General features: G+C 37.1%; 2 protein-coding genes across 9 annotated transcripts in view; one reads left to right on the top strand and one right to left on the bottom strand.

Annotated features, from left to right (window-relative positions):
* GPM6B (glycoprotein M6B) overlaps positions 1 to 4,340 on the top strand; it is a 111,724-nt gene extending 107,384 nt beyond the window's left edge. For 4 of the 5 annotated variants that reach the window (XM_050331964.1, XM_050331962.1, XM_050331963.1 and 1 more), the window contains one exon: positions 1,797 to 4,340. In XM_050331964.1, coding sequence (XP_050187921.1) covers positions 1,797 to 1,946 — 150 coding nt within the window. In that variant the 3' untranslated portion in view covers positions 1,947 to 4,340. Of the gene's footprint in view, positions 1 to 163 lie in introns of all 5 variants that reach the window. The other variant, XM_050331966.1, reaches the window with a different exon arrangement.
* A 443-nt stretch (positions 4,341 to 4,783) lies between these two features.
* OFD1 (OFD1 centriole and centriolar satellite protein) overlaps positions 4,784 to 21,877 on the bottom strand; it is a 29,677-nt gene continuing 12,583 nt past the window's right edge. For 3 of the 4 annotated variants that reach the window (XM_050331907.1, XM_050331908.1, XM_050331906.1), the window contains 11 exons: positions 21,612 to 21,801; positions 20,922 to 21,052; positions 20,429 to 20,540; positions 18,369 to 18,980; positions 16,009 to 16,141; positions 13,040 to 13,140; positions 9,554 to 9,673; positions 8,333 to 8,487; positions 7,295 to 7,465; positions 6,018 to 6,088; positions 4,784 to 4,977 (listed from right to left, as the gene is read on the bottom strand). In XM_050331907.1, coding sequence (XP_050187864.1) covers positions 4,932 to 4,977; positions 6,018 to 6,088; positions 7,295 to 7,465; positions 8,333 to 8,487; positions 9,554 to 9,673; positions 13,040 to 13,140; positions 16,009 to 16,141; positions 18,369 to 18,980; positions 20,429 to 20,540; positions 20,922 to 21,052; positions 21,612 to 21,801 — 1,842 coding nt within the window. In that variant the 3' untranslated portion in view covers positions 4,784 to 4,931. The remainder of the gene's footprint in view (positions 4,978 to 6,017; positions 6,089 to 7,294; positions 7,466 to 8,332; positions 8,488 to 9,553; positions 9,674 to 13,039; positions 13,141 to 16,008; positions 16,142 to 18,368; positions 18,981 to 20,428; positions 20,541 to 20,921; positions 21,053 to 21,611; positions 21,802 to 21,877) is intronic. The other variant, XM_050331909.1, reaches the window with a different exon arrangement.

Here is a 21,877-nt window from a genome sequence, read left to right as displayed (position 1 = left end):
GGGTTATCCTCCCCAGATAAATGGCAGGTTATTTATCTTGCATCTTCACCCTGGAAGAAGCTCAGAACAACGTCTGTTGTAAAAGTATCGACAGTTGCCCAAGTGGGCTTGAGCCGTCACCTTGTTGTATCTTACTCTCCTGTATTTTGTTCTCTTCCACCAGCTGATCTACATGATGGCTACTACATATAACTATGCTGTTTTGAAGTTTAAGAGTCGGGAAGATTGCTGCACTAAATTCTAAATTGTATAAGCCCAGTAAAGAGCTGCATTGCGTAGCTTGAAATACCACTGACACCCTAGGCTAAAAGTCTAGCTTTCTGAATTTTGTTACAGTAATTGTAAATAGCTTCAGTAAGCATCGTTTAGCTTATCAGATTAATAAAATGACTTCTTGTATATGAACTATGATGTGGACGAGATCTGGCTATTTTTTTTATGTTGAGAGGATTCAGTTACTGTAGGGGTGTTTATAAAGCGTCCTTCTGAAAAGGGGATGTTTTCATTTCAAGTCTCCAATTGCTTTCTAACAGTCATCTCAAACAAATACTGGAATAGTTCAGGGTCAGAATTATTAATTTATTCTTTAGCACCGAAGCCAAATACAATACCCCCAAGCATACAAAATATATATGATGCAAAAGCAAAGGAATAATAAAGTAGTGCCAGTCTTTTTTTGGCGGAGACCAGGTATTATGAATTAATTTGCTTATAGTTCCAAGTGATTCCATGGATGATGAAGTCGATTTTTTCTCTTACTCCAAGTAATTGTCAAATCATGCTCTTTCTGGAAGAAAATATATCCTTGTCTTAGCTCTGCGTAAAACAATCACATTCTTTCTTTTGGACCCTGAACTAGTAAGAAATGGTACATAAATCACTTTATGTGTGTGGCTGCACTTTAGTAACTGATTTCTCAGTAGCCAGATCTCAAAAATGTAAGTATGACTGCACGGGAAGCAAAACCATGCATAGATCACAGGGAACTTTTTACACTGTTGGGGGAAAAAAAAAGGAGAAGCGAATTAGTGTTTTCAAATATAGATGTTTTTGCATGAAGTATGGGGAAAAAGAAGTTGGCAAGAGACAAATGCACAAACTAGAAAAAAATCTACACAATAATTAAAAAAAAGAGAACCGTTTGTTATATACAATGTAAAACTCTTCACCTGAGGTTGGACAATGGAAGTTTAAAATGTAGCTATAAAAGTACAGAATTAAGACTTCTTAACCCAGAGATTGCATGCTTTTGCTTAGTTTTGGACTCATACTTTGATGTTTAATTTTTTCAATGTGTTAATGTAGCCTTGTTTGCATAAATAAAACAGTTCACAGTTTCAGGTTTTTTCCATGGGGAGGGTGGAATTCTCATCTGCTTGTTGGGGGAAAAGAGCTACCAGGCTCTGGGCTTGGATATACATAAACATCACCACCTTAGAAAGCAGTTCTTCTGAGCACCTCGTAGTTTACAGATTACGTGTATTGCCACGTACAAAACTGTTTTCCTGCTTCCCCCATTCTGCATTTTAATTGATCCGTATGACTCTGTAGCTCTTTTTAATATTGTTATACTAACTTTCTCTGAATTGTGAATAACCAACTGAATTTTTAGCATGCCAAATTCTAGAGATCTTTGAAAATAGCCTCTGTGCTTGTTTTAATAACAGAATGCTTATTAACGTAGAATAACTTGGTTTTTTTGGTTGTTATTTTAAAGAGCGTCTATTAATCTAACTACCAGCTTGCTTTGCCTCTTGACATGCTCACTCGCCATCATGCTCACCCTTCTCTTCCAGATCCACTTCCTCATGATACTGTCTTCTAACTGGGCCTACTTAAAGGATGCAAGCAAAATGCAGGCCTACCAAGATATCAAAGCAAAAGAAGAGCAGGAGCTTCAGGATATCCAGTCTCGGTCAAAAGAGCAACTCAATTCTTACACATAAATGTTTGCCACAGTAATTCACCAGAAGAGTTCTGTAGCTCTGACAAATCAGCAAATAGCTGCTCTGCAGTACAGATGTGTGTCTACCAAACAAAATTAGAGAGAAGTGCAAAAGCTTCACATTCCAGCTCCTGGAACACTTTAATAGGGAAATCTTCCCATGGGTAATCTTCCATCCTTTCATACAGAGAATGGAGGATTTATTCCAGGCATTTTAAAAGGCAACACTTTACAAAAAGTGACCAAATTATTCTTCTTTGAGACTTTTGGTGTTTAACATTTGACTTGTTGTACAGCATCATGTCCTGCACAAAACCGTGGCAGGTGCTCCAAACCAGCAGGCCGGAGATCTGTGCAGACCTCAGGCACAGGCACGTGCACGGCATGTGACTGAGTGTCTCCCAAACAAACCTGTGGCCAGCTGGCATTCCTGATGTAGGCTCCTGCTTAGTGAGGCACAGCTGCAGCATCTCCCAAATTGCAAGGAGGCTGTCTTGGAATGTGGGCCACGGGAGCAGTGCTCCACCCTCGTGCCACACTTGTCCATGATGAAGCCGTCATGTCCCTGTGCTTACCTGAGTGTTGAGCAGATGTCCCAAATTTTAATCTTTTTATTAACTATTTAATGGAATGTAGACCCCTGGATCTGGATAATGATCCCCTTCTTTGAAAATAAATGTCAGCTTTGCCTTAATATTTATTTTCTATAAATGTCTTAGCATTTATATAGTGGCAGGAGACCATTATCCTACATTTTAAGTAAGTGAAAAGTGTTACCTTATTAAAATGACACTGATTTGACTATTCCAAATGAGCGGATGAGAAAGTTTGCAGAGTTTTACACAAACAATAAAAATTACAGCCATAAAAAAGTAATACAGGATGTCCACCTTTTTCTATCTTGGTGCTTAGCAAATTTATAGTCAGTGCTTATGTGTTTTCCTTTTTACAAATTAATTAGCACACTAAAAAAACGTGGTGTTCAGAAAAAAAAAACAAAACAAAAACAAACAAACTGGTGCCATTTTAAAGTCATTTCCCATAGAAGTCTGCCTTCTAATTAATGTTTTTTTTCGGAAGCATTCAGTGATATCTTGAGTATTAGTGATGGTATATTTGGTGTTTGTTCTATATGATATATATATATATATAAATGTTGGGGGGGGAAAGTAAAAATACATCATTCATTTTAAAAAATTAAATATTCAAGTCATACCCCTGCTAAGCTGATGTGTGGTTTGATAGTTCTAACTGTTTGCTGAATATACATCAAAGGAAGCACAAATTCCTTCAAATCAGTACTATGAGAAAAGGCATTTTTTGGGGGTATTAACTTCAACTATAATTTTTTTGTTAAATATTGAAGTCTAATTTGACAGTTTCAAAAAAGGGGCAAAGTTGATTGATGTAGAGCAAATATGACAAAATAGCCTAGTGTATGTTCTTACCTGTTGCATGAAGGAGACATTTCTACAGCAATGCAGGTGATGTTCTAGCCCAGTGTTTGCATAAGGGTAATAATGGAGGCAGTGTCTTAAAGCCTAATTCTTTTCTAATTCAGTGTAGCTATTACTGGGAGTTTTTGAAGTTTTGTTTAAGTAGTCTAATATTTTTATGTAAAGAGCATTAAATTTTGCTATGTATAAATTTTTGTAACCTAACAGTGAATCAATATTTTCTATCAGTGCCAAGGGCTTCCTGTAGTTACATCCAAGTGTTAAAATAAATATTTGTAGATAATAGACAACACTTGTGTACGCTTATTTGAAAACAGCTACTCCATGGCAGTGCATCTCTAGGCTTTTTGTCTCTATCTGAAGTGAAACACGTTGTGTTCCCTAGTCCCCCCTCCCTCCTGCAGGGGAAGGGGATGCCCTGTAGGTGCACCCTGCAGCGTGGTGAGGCAGCCAGTGTGTCTAGCATGAAGTAGTGGTAGTTGTTCCAGGCCAGCATAATGCAACAAGCACTACCCGTCCCGTTCCCGACACCGAACAGGAGGAGTCTCTCAGAAATTTTGTGAAGGCCAACGTGGCTGCAACAGCAAATTAAGCAGCATGTAAAATTAAGACTAGCCACCATCTCACGTTTTAGCTTCATTTCAAAAAGCAAAGTTTGTATCTGTCACGTTTTTGGTACGTTGTGTTTCAACATCCAGTGAATTCAAGACAGAGCTTTGTTTTTTGCCCCTAAATTCTGTCAAACTTGGCTTCATGTTCTTGTAGTTAGATCAAGATGAGCAGCCTCAAATGCAGTGCAAGTTGTAATATATGCTGCCACCCAAAATTACTTCATTGATAAAAACTTACTGTATTTTATACTGTAAATAAAGTTTAATGATCTTGCCTATAATCTACCTACAAAATACAAAGCTTAAATAAAGATGAGTTAAATAGCATTTTTATTTTAATCTCTCCGTTCTGGGCTGGTTAATACCAACAAGGTGATACATGAGATGGGCTGCTTTTGGAAGCAGTCACTGCCCCCGCCACAGCAGCAGAACGGGCACGTTAGTTTGCGTCTGTCACAGTCGACACTCTGAAACTGTGCAAGCCAAGTGTCTCCACAGGACACCTTTAAAAGCAGGTGATGATGACTGGATGTTTTGTTGCCTGCACGCAGTTACTTTCACTCACACATTGTGCCATTTGGAGGAGAAGGGGGTGGGGGGGTGGAGGTTGTCAAAGTTTCCAGGAATTCAGTGCCAAAACAAACCTACCCAAACATACTGATCAGTTTCTGTTCTCTGATTTGTCCTTTCTAACCCCACCCAAGGGCTTTCTCCTGGATTATTGGCACATCAGGACTCACTGTTTTAAGTCAATGACTGAAGTGATGAGATGGCTCAAAATCAGCTTTATTAATTTATAATTACACAGCCTGCAGTGTTGGTGCCTAACATTTATTACAACTTTTTACAGGCAGAAAGCTGCGTTAACAATGTCTTTCTTATCAGAATAATAAAAATTAAAAAATCAGTAGCTATTGTTCACCAGAAGCTTTCATCCATGTCTCCATGAGAAATGTCTGCAACACTGTATTGACAGAGAGAGAAAGAAAGTGGTATGAGTCCAAAGTAGTTTCTTAACTCTCTTTTTAAAATGAGTATCAATATTTAAGATTTAAGAGACTGCCTCTGCTGCAATTCTCTTGATGTTTCAGTGAACTAATGGCAATAAGCCAGCCCTTAAGGGTGAGAATTTGGGCCTTCATTAACTAAAAGCCATCTCTCAAAAAGCAGAACTATCTATCTGCTGCTTCTATAGTGCTTACCCAGTGAAAACAACACTAGTGGTGCCACCTTAGGAACACCAGGGTAGGGTCTGCTGTGTTCAACAGCACTTTAAAGGCACAGATAATAACGAGTCATTACTACAGTTATGGTGAGTCTTTAGGGCTTTAGTTTTTTTAGCTGCTCCACCTTTTTTGCTTATTTTCAGTTCTACATCTTCAAATAAACTGAAAGACTTGATAGGAGGTTGGTTGATTTTTTCCCTTGCAAGCAACTAAAACCTACATATCCTTATTTATCAACACCTAGAGAGAACCAGAGGAAATGCCCGGGCTGTCGTAACTCAGTGCAGCCAGGCAGAATCTTTGAAAAAAGCATGTTAAAAGTCCATGATGCTACTGATAAATCAAAGCTAGAGTCAATGCTAGTAACAGACTATGGGCAAGGTGCAGCGCAGACAAATCTTCACACATGGGGTCATCACCCAAGAGAAATCCCTCATCAGCTCACTGCAAAGGAATTTGGATCCTGCTCAGTTGCAGATAAAAAGTTGTAACTGCAACAGCTGTTGCTGAAACAGATCATTGAATGCAGCTCCCACATGTGAACTCCACATAGTGCTTAACCTGCACGTAGTAAGAATTGGAAGGATCCTCATTTTTCCAATATATTTGCTCTTGATTGCAAATTTATTTTGCTTTTTAAGGAGGCAAATGTCTCTTAACTGTAATTCATGTTATAACTATTTATTAATTTGAAGTAATAGTAATTAGTATTTTTATGAAGTAATTAAAATTTTGGATTAGTATAGAGTAGTAGAAATTATTAATACATGAGTCTCACCTGTCATCCTTTTCACTAGACAGAAGTCCCTCTGAATGTGATACTTCTCCTATTTCTTCTTTTTTTGAATCCTGGCAACCAAGAGAAAAAACACACTCTCTATAACTGGTTCTTAAGTCAAAGTGTAAGTGACTCTATTAATAATACCTGTATTTTTAAGACATGTGCCCAATGTCTACAAATACTACATTGAATCTAGAATAGTAACACCTTGGAAATTCAGATTGGAATTGTGTGAACAAAGCATCCTGCATTCCTTCAGTGATGTCCACCCATACCTCTTTACTGTCAAATGTTCCATTTTGCCAGAATAAATTCTATTAGTTGTGTTAGCGGAACACAAACTGACCTGTAGAGATTCAAACTGTATTAAAACACAGCTTAAACTAAAAATTGAGGACATTTAAATCACAGAATATGTCAAGTTGGAAGGGACCCACAAGGATCATCCAGTCTAACCCTTAACCCTGCACAGGACCATCCCCAAGACTCACATCATGTACCTGAGAGTATCATCCAAATGCTTCTTAAACTCTGTCAGGCTTGGTGCTGTGACCACTTCCCTGGGGAGCCTGTTCTAGTGCCCAACCACCCTCTGGGTGAAGAACCTTTTTCTAATATCCAACCTAAACCTCCCCTGACACAACTTCAGGCCATTCCCTCTGTCAGTGGTCACCACAGAGAAGAGATCAGCGTCTGCCCCTCCTCTTCCCCTCACTAGGAAGTTGTGACTGCAATGAGGTCTCCCCTCAGTCTCCTCCAGCCTGAACAGACCAAGTGCCCTCAGCCACTCCTCATACAGCTTCCCCTCGAGGCCCTTCACCATCTTCGCTGTCCTCCTTTGGACACTTTCTAACAGCTTAATATCTTTCTTATATTGAGGTGACCAAAACTGCAGACAATATCCAAGGTGAGGCCACCCCAGTGCAGAGCAGAGTGGGACAATCCCCTCCCTCAACCAGCTGGAGAAGGTATGCCTGATGCTCCCCAGGACATGGTTGGCCCTCTTACTGTCCTAGTACCTAAAAAAACCAAAGTAACAAACTCCCTGCCCAGACAACACCATCAACCCTTACAGAAGAAAGTTTTCAGTGTTTTTTCTTTTGGTTCATCACACTTTTTCCAATACAAATCCAAACACTCTGCCCTGTAGGTTGTTACATAAAGTTTCTAAATGAAGAAAAAACTGAAATGCGAGTATTGTTTTCATTCTAAGTATGCCTAGCAAGACACAAATTCAGTAAATATTTCTGAGACCATGTTTTGATGATAATCACCTTGTTTGACAGATTCTGCTCTCTGCTCTGCTGAATTATTCTCATGTATTTTTCTAATGGATTTGGAGGAGGATCCTTTACATGATCTTCAGTACCAGAATTGCTATTCACAGATTTTACTCCCTCCTTATCTTCTTTTTCTTCACCTACTGTTATTGAGTCTTGCATATACTTAAAGACACAAAAAAGCAAAATTAAATACTGATCAGAAAAATACCTTTATACCTTAATGCCTGCACTATGTGCAGGATTTCACGTTAACCTCAGTACAACACATCAGTCTAAACAGCATTAAACTTATCTCGTGCCGTTCAAGATGAAATTGCTTCCACTCAAAAAGTGATATTCAGGAAATCCCACTCTAACCCTGTCTGGATGTCCGATATGCTGTGGGTCCTGAGGCTGCAAGTGTGACAACTGCATGTGAATTGAAAATGATGAGCAGGCACAGACATGCAAGTTTCCTGAAGGACCTCATTTGCTGGTGCCAAGGGTTGTGTGACCATGTCTGATCAGTACCAACCACTGCACTGAACCAAATTAACCAATTTAAGGCTGAGGAGAGGAATATTAAATAGTCAGGAGTGAAAAGTAAGTTTTACACAGGACCTAGAAATCCAGAACACTATTTAACACATGTTAATAAACACTGTTTAAACAAAGACTAATTAACAGATGGACATTAACATGTTCTGGTGGGGTCCCACCTGCACTGATCCAGACTAGAAAGACAGTGAATGTATAGCTTGTTCCAATTGCCTGGTGACAGTGGCCTTCCAAGTTTTGGCCATAAAACTGTAGCTTCCAGTTACATGAAGCATGGAAGGAAAAGCATCTGTTTCCAGTGAAAAAGTTACTTGGCATAAGGAGACATTCTAGCGAGACTCTGGTTAATCACACAAGTACATAAAATAACTTAGCCTCTGGTACTTTCGCTTCATAGAATAAAATCTGTTTTTTAACCAAGTGGCACACATAGCAATCCTAAAATGCAGGGCAGTACAAAGCTGCACTACTGTCAGAAATTTACTAAATTACCATGTCTTCGTTAAGCTTTTCCACTTCTTCTTGCTCTCTTTCCAAAGCTTCCTGTTGTTCTCTCTCTCTCCTTTCTTCTCTTGCTTTCGTTTCTTCTTTTAAGTTTTCCTCAGCTTCTCTGTTCTGTTCTTCAATCTGTCTTTGATCCAGCATCACTGTGAAAAATTATTTCAACATCTGTCATCTGATTTATGTAGTTCAGTAATTGCTACAAGAGCATACAAATAAGTACCAGGTTCCTGTAAACCATTAATAGTAAATGAAAAACAACTGTATCTACTGTTTATACATACACCAAAATTATTCTTGGGCACTGGGTAACGATTTTTCCCTCTGAACATTTTCAGCCTCTTACTCACTAAGAGTTAAGCAGTAGAGCCGAAGTAGAGGCCAGAGAGTTGATGAGTCTATGCACTTCCTGTTCCTCTCATGGGCATTCTCATTAAACTTTTGTTATTCCAAAGTTCATTTCACTATATTCTTTCCTCTCTGCAATATGGTTGGATACAATTTTTTCTATTTATAAAGCAAAGTACTTAAAACCCCTTTGTGATTTATTGCAGGACACACTGCTGATGTGACCAGTGTGTTTAAAGAGCTGTCTACATAGAACAGCATCAGGTAGTAATGAGAGGGGCAAACTTAAGTACTGGGAATCATGAGATGCTAGAAAGGTCTTCTTTAAATAAAAATAATCATAATGCTTCCATCTAGAGCAATCAGAAAAGCAGCACATGCCGACTGAAATCATCCTCATCTACCCAAACAATTAAAACAGTCTTGTGATAATACAGTTCACCAACAAAGAGAAAAGAAAAAAAAACAGATAAGCAGTACATAAAATACTTTAAGTACATAAAGTACTTTAAAACAAAACAAAACATGTCTTATTTCTATCAAGAACAAAAATTGTATGTAATAGTTATCTTTAAGAAAAGAAAAAATCAAATCACCTCTGCAGAAGCTGGACGGGGGGTGGGACAGGTGGCAAAATATTAAATTAAAATGAAATTTAACTAAAACTAGAGTGAAAAAAAGTCATCCTCACACAGAACAGCAAAAGAAAACATTCCTTCCTGTTTAGTAAAGAATTAGCACTTTTTGGAAATTTTTTCAATCACAGCAGTATACACACCTACAGACTGTTAAATATTTGGCTTTTGATTACACATTTGACATATAAAAAAAGCATTTTCTTTTGTGTTTGAGCTGAGAACTCACTTAAATCCTGCAGTGAAGTGGCTGTTGCTGGCACAGGAGCTGTGACACAGTTTCCATTAACGATGTCCCCAGATGGATGCAATGCATCATTTTCACACTCCTCTGGCATGTCCCCCTGATCTGGAGATGAAATTTGAACAATGGCTTCATTATTTTGTAATTGCAAAAGTGGAGCACAGCAATGGACACAAAGTGTGGGAATGGCTGAATTAGAACACATAAATATGAGCACTAATTGAGCATTTTCCCTTCAATTTGACCATGTCCCTGAAGATTAAGAATTACCATAGGCATGATACAGAATTGTTAGTTTTGAAATTAGTTATTGCAACACATCTGTTTATAAAGCCAAAACAGAAGAAATATGCAACACAAACCCAAAATGTTTTAATTTCTTTTCATAATCAAGATACAGGTCACAGAAAAATTACTTAGCTCATCCTTTCTATGCATATAAGAACAATCTTTAATTACAGATCACACAGTCTTTATTGTGTGCACAGGATGGATGGTAACTCATATATTCTACATCATACTGTCTTCTCCCTGTGCAAGGTGGCTCTGAATTCGCAAAAAAACAATTATTGTCCTTGCTCTGTGATCATTGCTATGATACGCAACTGCTTCTTACTTAATTGCAAAAAAATGCCGACTGCTATTATCTCAATTTTACGGGAGAAAGAAAAAAAAAAGATTAAAAAGGTTAGATGTGGCCATTTTCTCTAGGTAGCCAACCTGAAATACACAGGACCATTCTGCCAAGCATTTAGTGTAACACAGCACAGAAACCTTCTATATCTCCATAGGTTTGCGGTAAAGTTTAGAAAACATCAATATTCCATTCTTCAAACAGTGTCAATGTCTCAAGCATTCTTCTTTTCTACATTACAATAAAACAAATATTTTGCACGAAATAAAACGAGACAACCAAACTGATCAGCCTCTCACTCAGAAGGGTTCGAATTTCCGTAAATTAAAATTCTTTTAAAGGAACTATAGATGAAAGCATCACAGAAAAAATTTGTCAATCTGTCAGTCTAGTTAATTTAGGAGAGCGTTTAAGTTTCTTACAAAAGCAACAAAATCCTACCAGCTTCACCTACGAAAATAAATTCTATATATGTTTTTTTTTTTTGTAAGATGAAAATAATGGGCTATCACGCCCAAAAGAAAATCTATTCTGTTTAAATTATAAAGTTACCAATAACAACAGTATTTCCATCAAAGTATGTAATATTTAAAGTAAAAAATTTCCTTTCGCAAATAGGTCCCTATTTAATAGGTTAAATATTATGTCTAACTTCTAAATGTCTGCTAACCACATAAACAAACAAAAAAGTGCAAACCAAAACCAATATAGTACAAAACATCTTTAAATTATCCTTCTGCAAAGGAAAAAAAAGTAAGTTTCTTTGTACGCTTTCACTCCCTTATGTAAGGGTGACCAGTGAGAAATGATTATTCCCTTAAGATAGGCACATCATTTAAAAGCAATTTCTGCCAACAGAATCGGCCAATCTTTTCTTGCTAGAGTTCACTCACAGCAGGACTAAAAGACCTCCATATTTTCTGGTATCCACTTCATTGTTTTTAATACTCTTATCACCTTCTTCCTTCATTATATATTTTTCTGTATTTACTTCTTTGATTTTACATTCTTATCCCACCCCTCCCTGCAATTCCTCCTGAGTTACCTCCTCTCCTTTTTAGCCAGTCTGATTTCCTCCTACATATTGAGATTGTCTTTTGATGCAGTTGGACCCAACTAAAGTACTGTTGATTGAGAAATCATCAGCATATGCAAACTCTCAGAATTATTGACTACCACACGTCACTAAATGATACAGTAGTACCTTACTTGTGCACAGCATCTACTCAGCCCAAATAGCCAAGAAAATGCCAGTCTGTTGTCATATGTAATAAAATAGAAGTGAAATATGTAATGTATTCCCCAAAGTCTCTCATACAAAATTAAACAAATACATCTAAATCTAATTAAAATGTGAGATGAGTAGAAATCATTAATGGCTACGGGCTTGGTTCACATTCAAATAATGCATTTAAATCTTATAAAAAGGAAATTAAATGAGATAAAAAAATATAACTGAGTAAAGCTTCACAGAGAAACGTACAGATGAGGCATCAGCTTCTGCTACTTACTATCACTAACTAAACACTATCAGTACATTTTCTGTTTAAATAAACATTATCTTTTTTGATTGGTTCACTTTAAAATACTGAAAGTCATGTTCTCACAGGTCCAGGAGAGCAAGCAAGGGCATCACTCCACCTTCCATATGACCTAACCACAACCAAAAGAATAAACCAGTCTGGGACCCAGGAAAACACTCACACCAGTTAGAATCACTGGTTTCAGAGAAAATATCCCTAACACTCCCACACAGCAATTACAATCACCTCACCAATTATGAGTTTAATTATACCACACACTGCCACATGTCCACCAGCCTCAAGACGTCACAGACCTAACAAAATCTGGAAACAGAAAACACATTCAGGTTGCTGTTCTCATCTCTCTCATTGACAACTTCACTTACTTTACATCCACAGTTTCAAGGGAGATCAAGCTGCTCAGGCCAAACACTAGGATGTCACTCAAATGCTGAGAAACTAGGAAATAAAGCCAGTAACTGTGCTTCTGTTTCTCTCTCTGTATACAAATGGCTATAAAGTGCATTGAGTTTTATTATCCTCCTCTTTCCACAGTACCTTAGTTACATCAAAGATTTTTGAAAACTGACTCTACAGCATATAGAGACAAGGAAATATTTTATAGCATGCAATCAACAGAGAGCAGAAATGCAAATAAATAAAATGCTGACCTCAGAGAAAAAAAAAGGATAAAATTCAGGTTTCAGTAACTGAACCACATATTCCAAAACTACTCAGAGATGCTGATTAATGACAGCATAATTGCAAGAGCTCTTCACACATTTACACACACTGTAAACCAAATTCTAATTCATAATACTATTTTAAGCCTCAATTACTGAAATACAAATCAAGAGTGTATGCAATGGCTGCTGAAACTTATCTTCAGAATTACAATCAGGTAATATTTTTTTTTGATATTGGTCTATGGTAAACACTCCCTGGAGTTCTTCTACTTTATGCAGCAAATATAACAAAGCCTCAATGTAGCTCATATACTAGTACACTTTTCTGTTAAAAAAAAAGACATAATTCTAAAATATTCTGAAGCAAATGTCCAATCTACAGCATTAAGCAGAACAAGGTTATGAAAGATTTCTGAAAAAAAAGATTATTACAAATTCCAGAACCAACTCGATTTCAGTGTCTACTTATTACTACATACCATTATCTAAAAATACAAATGTGAAGAAAATTAATTCTTCATCATCTGAAATAATTGTTTTACTTATTTCCAAAATCAGTCAGAAATTGTCCTAAAACTGTTAAGCCCTAAGGTGTTAAACAAACTGTCTGAAATGCACTAAAACTTACCCTCAAGAGAATAAATGTGTTCTTCAAGGTCCTCGTACGTTAGTTTCTTAGGTTTGTGCATATCACTGAGATCTTGTTTATCTGTTTGTTGACTCTGAAGTCTGAAAGAATAAGGAAGAACATAAATAATTTAATAAATATACATGCTGAATCTTGAAAAAAAAAATCTGAGATTTATTCACATGCTAAGTAACAGACTAAAACAAACTTAAAATCCATGCAACTGAAACGCTGGAACTTTCTGACTCAAGAAGGTATGGTATTGAAATCCATTCTCTAACTTTTAGTAAAAGTCATCTCCATCTTTCTGAAAGCCATGTCCCCAGAGCCTTTCCCCAAGGCCTTTATATGACATCAAGTCATTACATTAAAACAAAATACACTATCAAAAGGAATACAAATGAGTAAGAAAAAACAACAAAAAAACGAGAAATACAATGAACTGTTGACACTCAGTCAACTGAAATTAAGAAATTTGCCTTTTTAAGCTCTGTGTTACAGTTTAATTCCCAATTTGGTGTCATCTTAACAGATGTGTTTGAAATGTATTAGGATTAGATGTCTGGCAAAACGTAGACACAGGGGTGAAAATCTGGGTGCTATGAAAAATGGGGTTAGTGCCCTCATTCTAAATCCCCGTTTATCTCATCAGAAAGATAATATGAAAGAACAATGCCTCCCACGTGACCCCGCTACTAAACTCTGACCAGAACCAGAATGGCAAAAGGAGTGCAGGTCACTAATGAAATTCAGCAGCAGCACTTCATAAAGGAGCTTACTTCACACCAGCTGGTGCTCTTCATCACAGCCTAAATATGTTTGTGCTTACAATTTCTAAGGAATTCAGGTCTTCCATGGAGCAGAAGTGGAGAACAAACAAAACACAGCCCCACAATGAGATTTGTTCATTAAAAAAAAATGTAAATTTGGGCACAAACAAATAAATTTGCATTGTCAGAAAGATAGTTCAGTAACGTCAGTGGGGAAAAATACCCTGTAAACTAAATAGGACAGAGTAAATGGAATTTCAAGTTTTTGGAAGTCTATTTCATGTTTTGAGTCTTTCCTTCACAGAAATGTTTAAGTGTTAAATGATTCTTACGGATACAAGGTTCAAGGACATGCATGCCACTTTCTTCAGTACTGTGTCCTGCAACACTGCTAGAAAGACAGAGAACCCACTGCCTCAGTAACTACCCTCAATCAGTTTCTTTAGGCCTAAACAAACAAACAAACAAAAATTTAGGCAACAATCTGCCTTATCACTCTAGCCTTCCTGTCTGTGTTTATTGGCTTCCTTCATACCACTCATATCCCAGAACATAAATAAACAAGGAGTTTCTGTGGTCACAGAAGAAATTGCTCTTCCTCACTGACACAGGTCTGACTTCTAACGGCTTACTGGTGTTACAGGATGTTTTCTTTTCAAAGAAGTTCCCATTGCCACTTAAAATCTACACGTCATAAACTAATCCCACAATACACATCAATAATGTGGTATTTGCCTAATAATGAGAGTAAATAACTGGAAAAGCCCACACAAGCATTTCTCAAATATTTCACGTAACAGAAAACAGTTCAAGGCACAAGAAATTAAAAAAATATGCAACAAAAGAATGTTTTTCCTTTCCAAAAGAAAGTCTTGGGAAAGCAGCAAGTTCAAGACAACTATTGGGACCTTATACCCTTGCTTTGTCATAAGAAACGAATGCAACTACAACCCATAGCTGCCTGCCCAGACCTGGGTTCTCTGTTCTCTGCAAAACAACTTGCTCATACTGTTCACTCTTCAAGCAGGATGGACTCTGCAACATCCTTCAAAGTACCATTCCTCACAGGATCAGAGCATTTTCCCACATCACCTTCACAAGCAGGTTAACATTCAACCTTCACTTTTTAAGGTCTGTCACAGAAATAAAGGAAATCTCTGACATATGATAAAAAAGGTGAATGGTGAATGAGTAGGAAAAGAAGAAACAGCCTTAAAGGAACACTTAAGAAAGTAACCTCACAGTCCCTAAAAATCCTGACAGCTCATTTTCAAGGCCAAGAACATACAGGCTCTCCAAAAATTCTAACCACATAAGAGAGCCTCTCTACATTTAAACGTACCTTGAGGCCTTGATAACAAAAGAATAAGAAAGGCCTTCTAATGCCTCCTACAGCTGCCCCAGGACAAACTGTCTTCACCCATCAAATCAGGAATGATGGCTAGCAGGTTAAGGTCAATTCCACGGTCTCTTCTTAGGAAAAGAATATTAGAAGTTAAATACTAGAGCTTTTTCTGAAGACACATATTCAGGACTCTCATTTTAGAGAGTGGAGGCAACAGTGGTCATTAAGAACAGAACTTTACATACAGAAATGGGAGAAACAGACAGGAAAGAGAAGTCATTTTTATGCAAATCTTTAATTTTGTGAAGTTATTAATTTACCTAAAGAAGATTTAAAAAAAACAAAAAAAACAAAAAAACAAAAAAAAACAAAGAAAAGGAGAAGAGTTGTGTTACCCATCCCCCCAGTCCCACATACAAAGGAGACTGGAGGATCAGGCACGTGAACAAGCGTTTCAGAGAGAAAAAAAAAATAATAAAGTTAGCATTACTGCTCATTAATGAATGAAATGAGAATGTACAATTGCCTTGATTTAAATTCTCAAACAGGTAGCAGAAATTCAAATGCTTCAATCAGCAAAAGCTCATCAGTCAGGTCACAGATGAGAAAAACAGACACAATTAAAGAGACATAGCTTCGCTCAAAGCAAACCAAAGTGTTTGCAGGCTTTTTATAACCAAATTCCTCTTGAGGTATGATATTCAAAAATGGAAATCCTTATCCACCTTTAGAAAAGTTTTCACTTATAAAATTAATTGCTTGCTTGATTTGTAAAAGCAGCTACTGCTGTGAACAGTTAGATATACGTTTCTTTAAAAAGCAGGTTAAAAATGTTGCTTTGTAAACAATGTTACCTGATTTTCTGGGCATGACTGGATGGTGAGGAAGGAACAGACTCAGAAGATGAAAGCAGATACGGCTTTGAAATAGGAGAAAGCACCTGGTCAACACTCCTCTGTGAAGAGGTAAGGGATGAGCTCTTGATGTCTGCAGAATAAAAATCCCACAATTTCTATTAGTTATTTGTCCTACCATTTCTCAGATAAGGCTGGTTGTATAACGCGTGCACTACTCAACTGTGCAGGCACAACTACTCAAGGGCAACTAACATCCAGATCTTAACATGAACTTTTTTGTACTGGTTATTTCTCTTCTTTCTTTACCTCTCCTGTGTGGGAATTCTCCTCCATAACCCTTCTCCATAATCATATTGTTTCTCCTCACAAAGCCTATCCTTCTCATCACCCCATAGGAGGACCATGTTCACCACCAACTGTAGCCCAACACCACATAACTTCTCCCATGCTCATTAGAGGAAGCACTCACAGACCTGGATTTCAAGCTAGGGATGTGCTTACTAACCAGCAAAAGATAACACTTGAGGTCTCCCAAGGGCTATTCTTCATTATGAAATTTAACCTACAGGTTTCACTCTCTACAGATCTGTAGAAGTGGGTGACAAAGCAAAGAAGAAAATACTTGAAGAATTTATCCTTTTATCAACAGCTATGAAGTTATCACAGAATGATTAGAAGTCTTGAGTCTTCTAAGAAACCAAGTTAAAAAACAAAACTGCATTAAAAAGCCTTTTAATAAAACTTGCTAAGTCCAGCACTTAGGTTAAGTTTTGCTTTGCAGTCTTAATTTTCCTTTCCTGTGTAGCTGCACAGGTCTTTCATTACTAGACTACAATCTACTAATTTTCCCACAAGATATGGTATTTACTAAATAAGCAGGAACTGTTGTTTTTCTTCTCTTTATTGATCAAAGAGTCAGTGTTTATTTGGTTCAAGGGATAGATGAAAAGCCACTACTAACACTTGCACACCTGAAGTTCTTTCAGGTGGTCATATAGAAGTGCTACCTGTTCATGGTGCACATCGCACTGCAGAAGTCAAGATGCTTGAGACAACAGTTGCCCATGGATTTTTATCTCCAGGCAGTCCCCAGGCCCCCACAACACAGCTGAACACCCTCTAAGGAAGCTGCACACTAACAGAATGGGACCCAGCAGACATATTGTACTCATGTATTGGCAGTACCTGTTTGTGGTGGGAACCCTCAGCTTACCCACATCCAATCTTTTTTCTAAAATAACTCGTCAAATTTTCACATGCAGAACAAATGGACAAGAACAGCACATAGTACTTATTTTTTTGGATCCTCCTGACAGAGAGGTTTTATTCCTGCATCTACAGTTGTTGCCACAGAAGCAATAAATTACAGGACTTAAGGTATGAAAAAGCACTTAATTCTCTTTCCTTTCAATGTCATGGGATTCTGGGGTCTGTGAAGCAGTAATTAATCGATCCCTTTTCACCTATTCCACATCACTCATTGTTTTCCAGATTTCCCACAGCCTACCTCAGCCAACTCTCTTCCAAACGAAGCTGCCCTTGCATTTAACCTTCCTTTATGGAGAAGCTGATCATTATCTTTTTTTTTTGTTACTATCTATTTTTTTCATCCTATTAAATCCACTTTGAGCTAGGGTGACAAGAATTGCATCACTAAAGTAGCAGACATAGAGCAGATTTGAAATAACATAATTTTTTAAAAAAATGACAATTCCTCTCTATTTTGCTTGCTTTTCTGTATACAGTCCTAAAAAAAAAAAAAAAAAGGAATAAAGAGACTAACTATTAGACACTGTGAAATTAATAGAAAATTAAAATTTTTCAACCATGACTAAACCCTTCCCTCTTAAAATTGCTCAGGAATATTTGATAAAGATGTCACAGCAAAAACAACAAACAAAAGCAAATCTGGACCTCTCAGACTGGAAACTCAATTTAGGAGAAGCCAAAGCAGTCTTCTGCTGCACACGTTAACCAGATTAGTTAAATGAAAAGTAAGAAATACAAAAGGGATACAATTAATGTTGCAAGGTAGATATACTTCAAAGCACTGTTCAATGAAACTCTGCATATCATAAGGTTACACCTGTAGTGAATTATATGGCATAGTCTTCTCTTGAGAGCTACTTAAGACATGTTTAACTTCCCTCAATGTATTTCTCCAGTACTTGTTTCCAGGAATAAGCAATACTCCAAGCAGTTAGTATATCTTGTCTCTTGCAAAACCACAACTCCTGACTTCTGCATCTTAACAAACAAGTGAAAGACTAACACTGCTAAATCTTTCTCTTTCCATGGCGCAAGAGGAACAGTAAATAAAATCCAACACTGCACCAAATTAACAACTCGTGACTTACCATCTGGAATTTTCTTGTTACTGAGATCTCTCTTGGATTTGGAAATGGGAGTAGAAGAAAGGCGTCTTGAAGATGATGCTCCTCTGTGTGGTGGTGTTAAGGGATTTTTAAAGATATCGGCCTGCCCAGTTCTTTTGATGTGTTCTTCACCTCTTGGACTGCTCAGAGGGGAATGTGGGAAGCTGGGATTATCCTCTACAAATTCATGCTGGGTAGTCAAAGGGGGTCCACCAAGAGCACGCTGTAGAATTAAAGGAGACTCCATCTTTCTTGGTGTTCTGCTTGCAGCTGCATTCTGTATGACTCTGTGTTGGTAATTCCTGTAGGCTTCTTCCAGGTACTCTGCCTCCTTTGATAGCTCTTTTACTCTAGCCCAGGTTTGCGCGATGTACTCCAGGTCAGAATCCGGGGAAGCACTGCGTGGCTGTAACTGCTGCCGACAGCCAGCTCTTGGCACAGCATTTACCTGCATCCCATCAGTCACAACATGATTCCTCAGGAATGCACTATCCATGTAAATATCATGGGGTACAGCTCTGTCACTGGTGAAGTCAAGGACGGAGCGATCAACGAGTGAAGGCTTTGGGTTCCGATACACTTCATTTTCCAGAGCTAAATGACAGCAAGAGAAAGTGAGTGACACTAGAGAGAGAGAGGGACACCCATAACAAAACAGAAACAGTAAAACATGGCATTTAAATTCAATTTTCATCAAAATTATTTTAACATGGAATTGGCTTGTATTTTGAGAATTTAATGGGTTGATTAAATGTATTTTTAATGTGGCTACAAAGCTGCAAATTATCACTACTATTTTTTATTATAGAATCCTTCCATGTAAAACTATCTTAAATACATACTCTACAATGTTATTATTGAAATTATGTTTAACTAAAGAAATACGAAAACATCACCACTTTGGATACCTCATATCTAATCATGCTTTTAAAGGCTGAAGAACACAAGGCATGCCACAAGTCTTAACTTCTATTTAACTTCTATTTAGAACAAATATTTTGGAGAAAAACAACACGGCACACAGAAAATACTGTGGGGTTGGTTTTTTTTAAAGTACTCAATAATTGTCAGTTAAATTGAAAGTTTTGGGGTTGTCTATTTTCTGGCTTGCACTTGCATGCTACAACAAGCCCATAAACCAATCTATAGGGCTGTTTCTTTCCCAGCAAAATTACAACTTTGTTTTTATTCTACATAAATGGTTCTTCAATGACTTCGTTAACTCTGATGTAAATAAGTCCCTGCAGTACTTACAGTCATTCAATTAAAATATTTATTTGCTATTTTGACACAAACAAATTTCCAATTCCAAATGGTACTTGTACCATAAATGAAAATGTACATATCGATCTACTGAATAATATAAAATATTACATATACTGAATTATGATGCAACACATGTTGTATATAATGTATAATCATTGCAGAATTTAATTCCATATTTTTACATTAAATATGCATCCCAAAACTTTTACTTATAATACTTGACATTAGCAATGGCATAGGCATGACATAGGCATCTTTAGAACTACATTTCTTCAGTGGACTGAACTGCTTTATGCAAATGCCTCTGTTTCTAATGCCCATACAAGATAAGTTAAGATAGGCAAAAGTTATTAGCCTTGACAAAGTCTGTTTATGAGTCCCACTTAAATTTCTGAGATATGTAATACAATTTCAAATTGATTATTTTTATTATGAACATTCAAGAATCAAAATGCATTAAAACACAACTTGCCTGCTGGAAAATGCTGTTTATGTTATCAACAAACATTAATGTCTTCACACTGAGGAAAAACAGACAATAAAAATATGCAACTGCTCAGGGAGGAATGTTTTCCCTTCCTCCTGTATGTTTCTTTTCTGAAAGGAACTTTGAATGAGTTTGCTTTTTAAACTGGGCTTTTAAACATATTCTGATTTTAATCTTTAAATCTACTCCCTAGTGGTATATTAGTTTTATGCAACTGCAGCTTTTTTAAGCTTCTGGAAATTCTTACACTTGTCCTTCTTAAAGGACTGCTGTGGTTTAAGATACAAACCTGCCTGTGTTTGTTTCACTTGCAGTTTCAGTTCTTCAACCTGCATGTTTAATTTTCTGACAGTAGCTTCGGACTCTAACAGTTGGGTCTCTAACTGGGCACAACGCTCAACCTATAGGAGATCAAGAGAAGAACAAAACACAGCATAATTAAAAAAAAAAAAAGAATTATTTCAACAGGCTGAATATTTGCTTTCTAAATGTTTTTCAGGTCCAGTCAAACCATTATCACATAATATCCTACTGAGAGTCAGTACTGACAACTTGTTGACTTGGAAAGATTTGCTTTGGTTATGTTGGGTTGGTTTTATTTTTTGGTGTTTTTTTTGGTGTGGTACATGTTTTGTTTTCTTTAGAGCTGTTTACAAAAAATAAGCACTGTACAAACAATCCTCCTAACTACATGCCAAACAGCCTGCACAGCCAGATGGACAAACGTGAAAAAGAAGACAGGAAGAAGAAAGGGTTCAAATAATTCAGAAATAATAATTTACCTTACTTTGTAGTTGCTTTTCCAAAATCTGCTTACGACTCTCAAATTCATCCAGCACCAGCTTCCTAGAATGCTCCACTCTCCTCAGCTCCACTTGGCAGGCCAGGTACTCAGCCGAGGGCTGGGACAGCTCTACCCAGAAAGAGAAATACTAGACACTCAGACAAGCGTGCACTTTTCTACATGATACCCCTTGAAAACATAAAGCTGATTTGTTTTTATGAACATAACAAGGCTTTGCCTGAATAAACTACTTGGGGATTTTTTTCTTCCTTTTACAAAGGACTGAAATTTTTGGTGGGGTAGTCATACATCTCCACTCCCCTGTAATCTCAAACGCACATTAAAAGTACTTGGTATTTATAACTGTAGTTAGGTAAGCACTTAATAATACCATGTTCTTTTACCATTATTAACCATACTAACATCATGGTTAGAAATACTGCACTGCTTTTTCAAAGGGTGAAAGGAATATCCTTCATATTATAGCTACCACTTAATTCAGGATTTCTACCATACGGACATATGAAAGAAAATAAACTTATGTCAAGGACTGTTTATTTTATGCTTGGGTTTCATGCAAACTACCAGTAAACATAATACAAAGAAAGTATTTTAATGAAAATCTATTTCTAAACAAGTAATTGTAGAGAAAGATAAACAAGAAAATTACTAAATCATTCACACTGACTGTCTCGGAGATGCTGGTTCTCACTGCGAGCCTCATCCAACTGTTGCCTAAGTAGTTTATTCTGCACTTGGAGCTCCAATTTCTCCTCCTTTAGCAAAGGATAGTCTGATAACTCTTTCAGTTTCTCTGTCAACAATTGATTCTGTTTATTTGCCAACACCATCTGGGCCTTCACTGACTCCAAATCCAGCTGCAAATAAAGAACAGTTTAGAAGCTTATGAACCTCTGTACTACTTAACAATTATTTTTATTTCACATTTTCTTT

This window comes from Myiozetetes cayanensis, unplaced genomic scaffold, assembly GCF_022539395.1.
Source record: "Myiozetetes cayanensis isolate MyiCay16 unplaced genomic scaffold, myiCay2020 scf5-8, whole genome shotgun sequence".
Classification (NCBI taxonomy): domain Eukaryota; kingdom Metazoa; phylum Chordata; class Aves; order Passeriformes; family Tyrannidae; genus Myiozetetes; species Myiozetetes cayanensis.
Note: the sequence above shows the minus strand (reverse complement) of the source record. Positions and strands in the feature narration are given on the sequence as shown.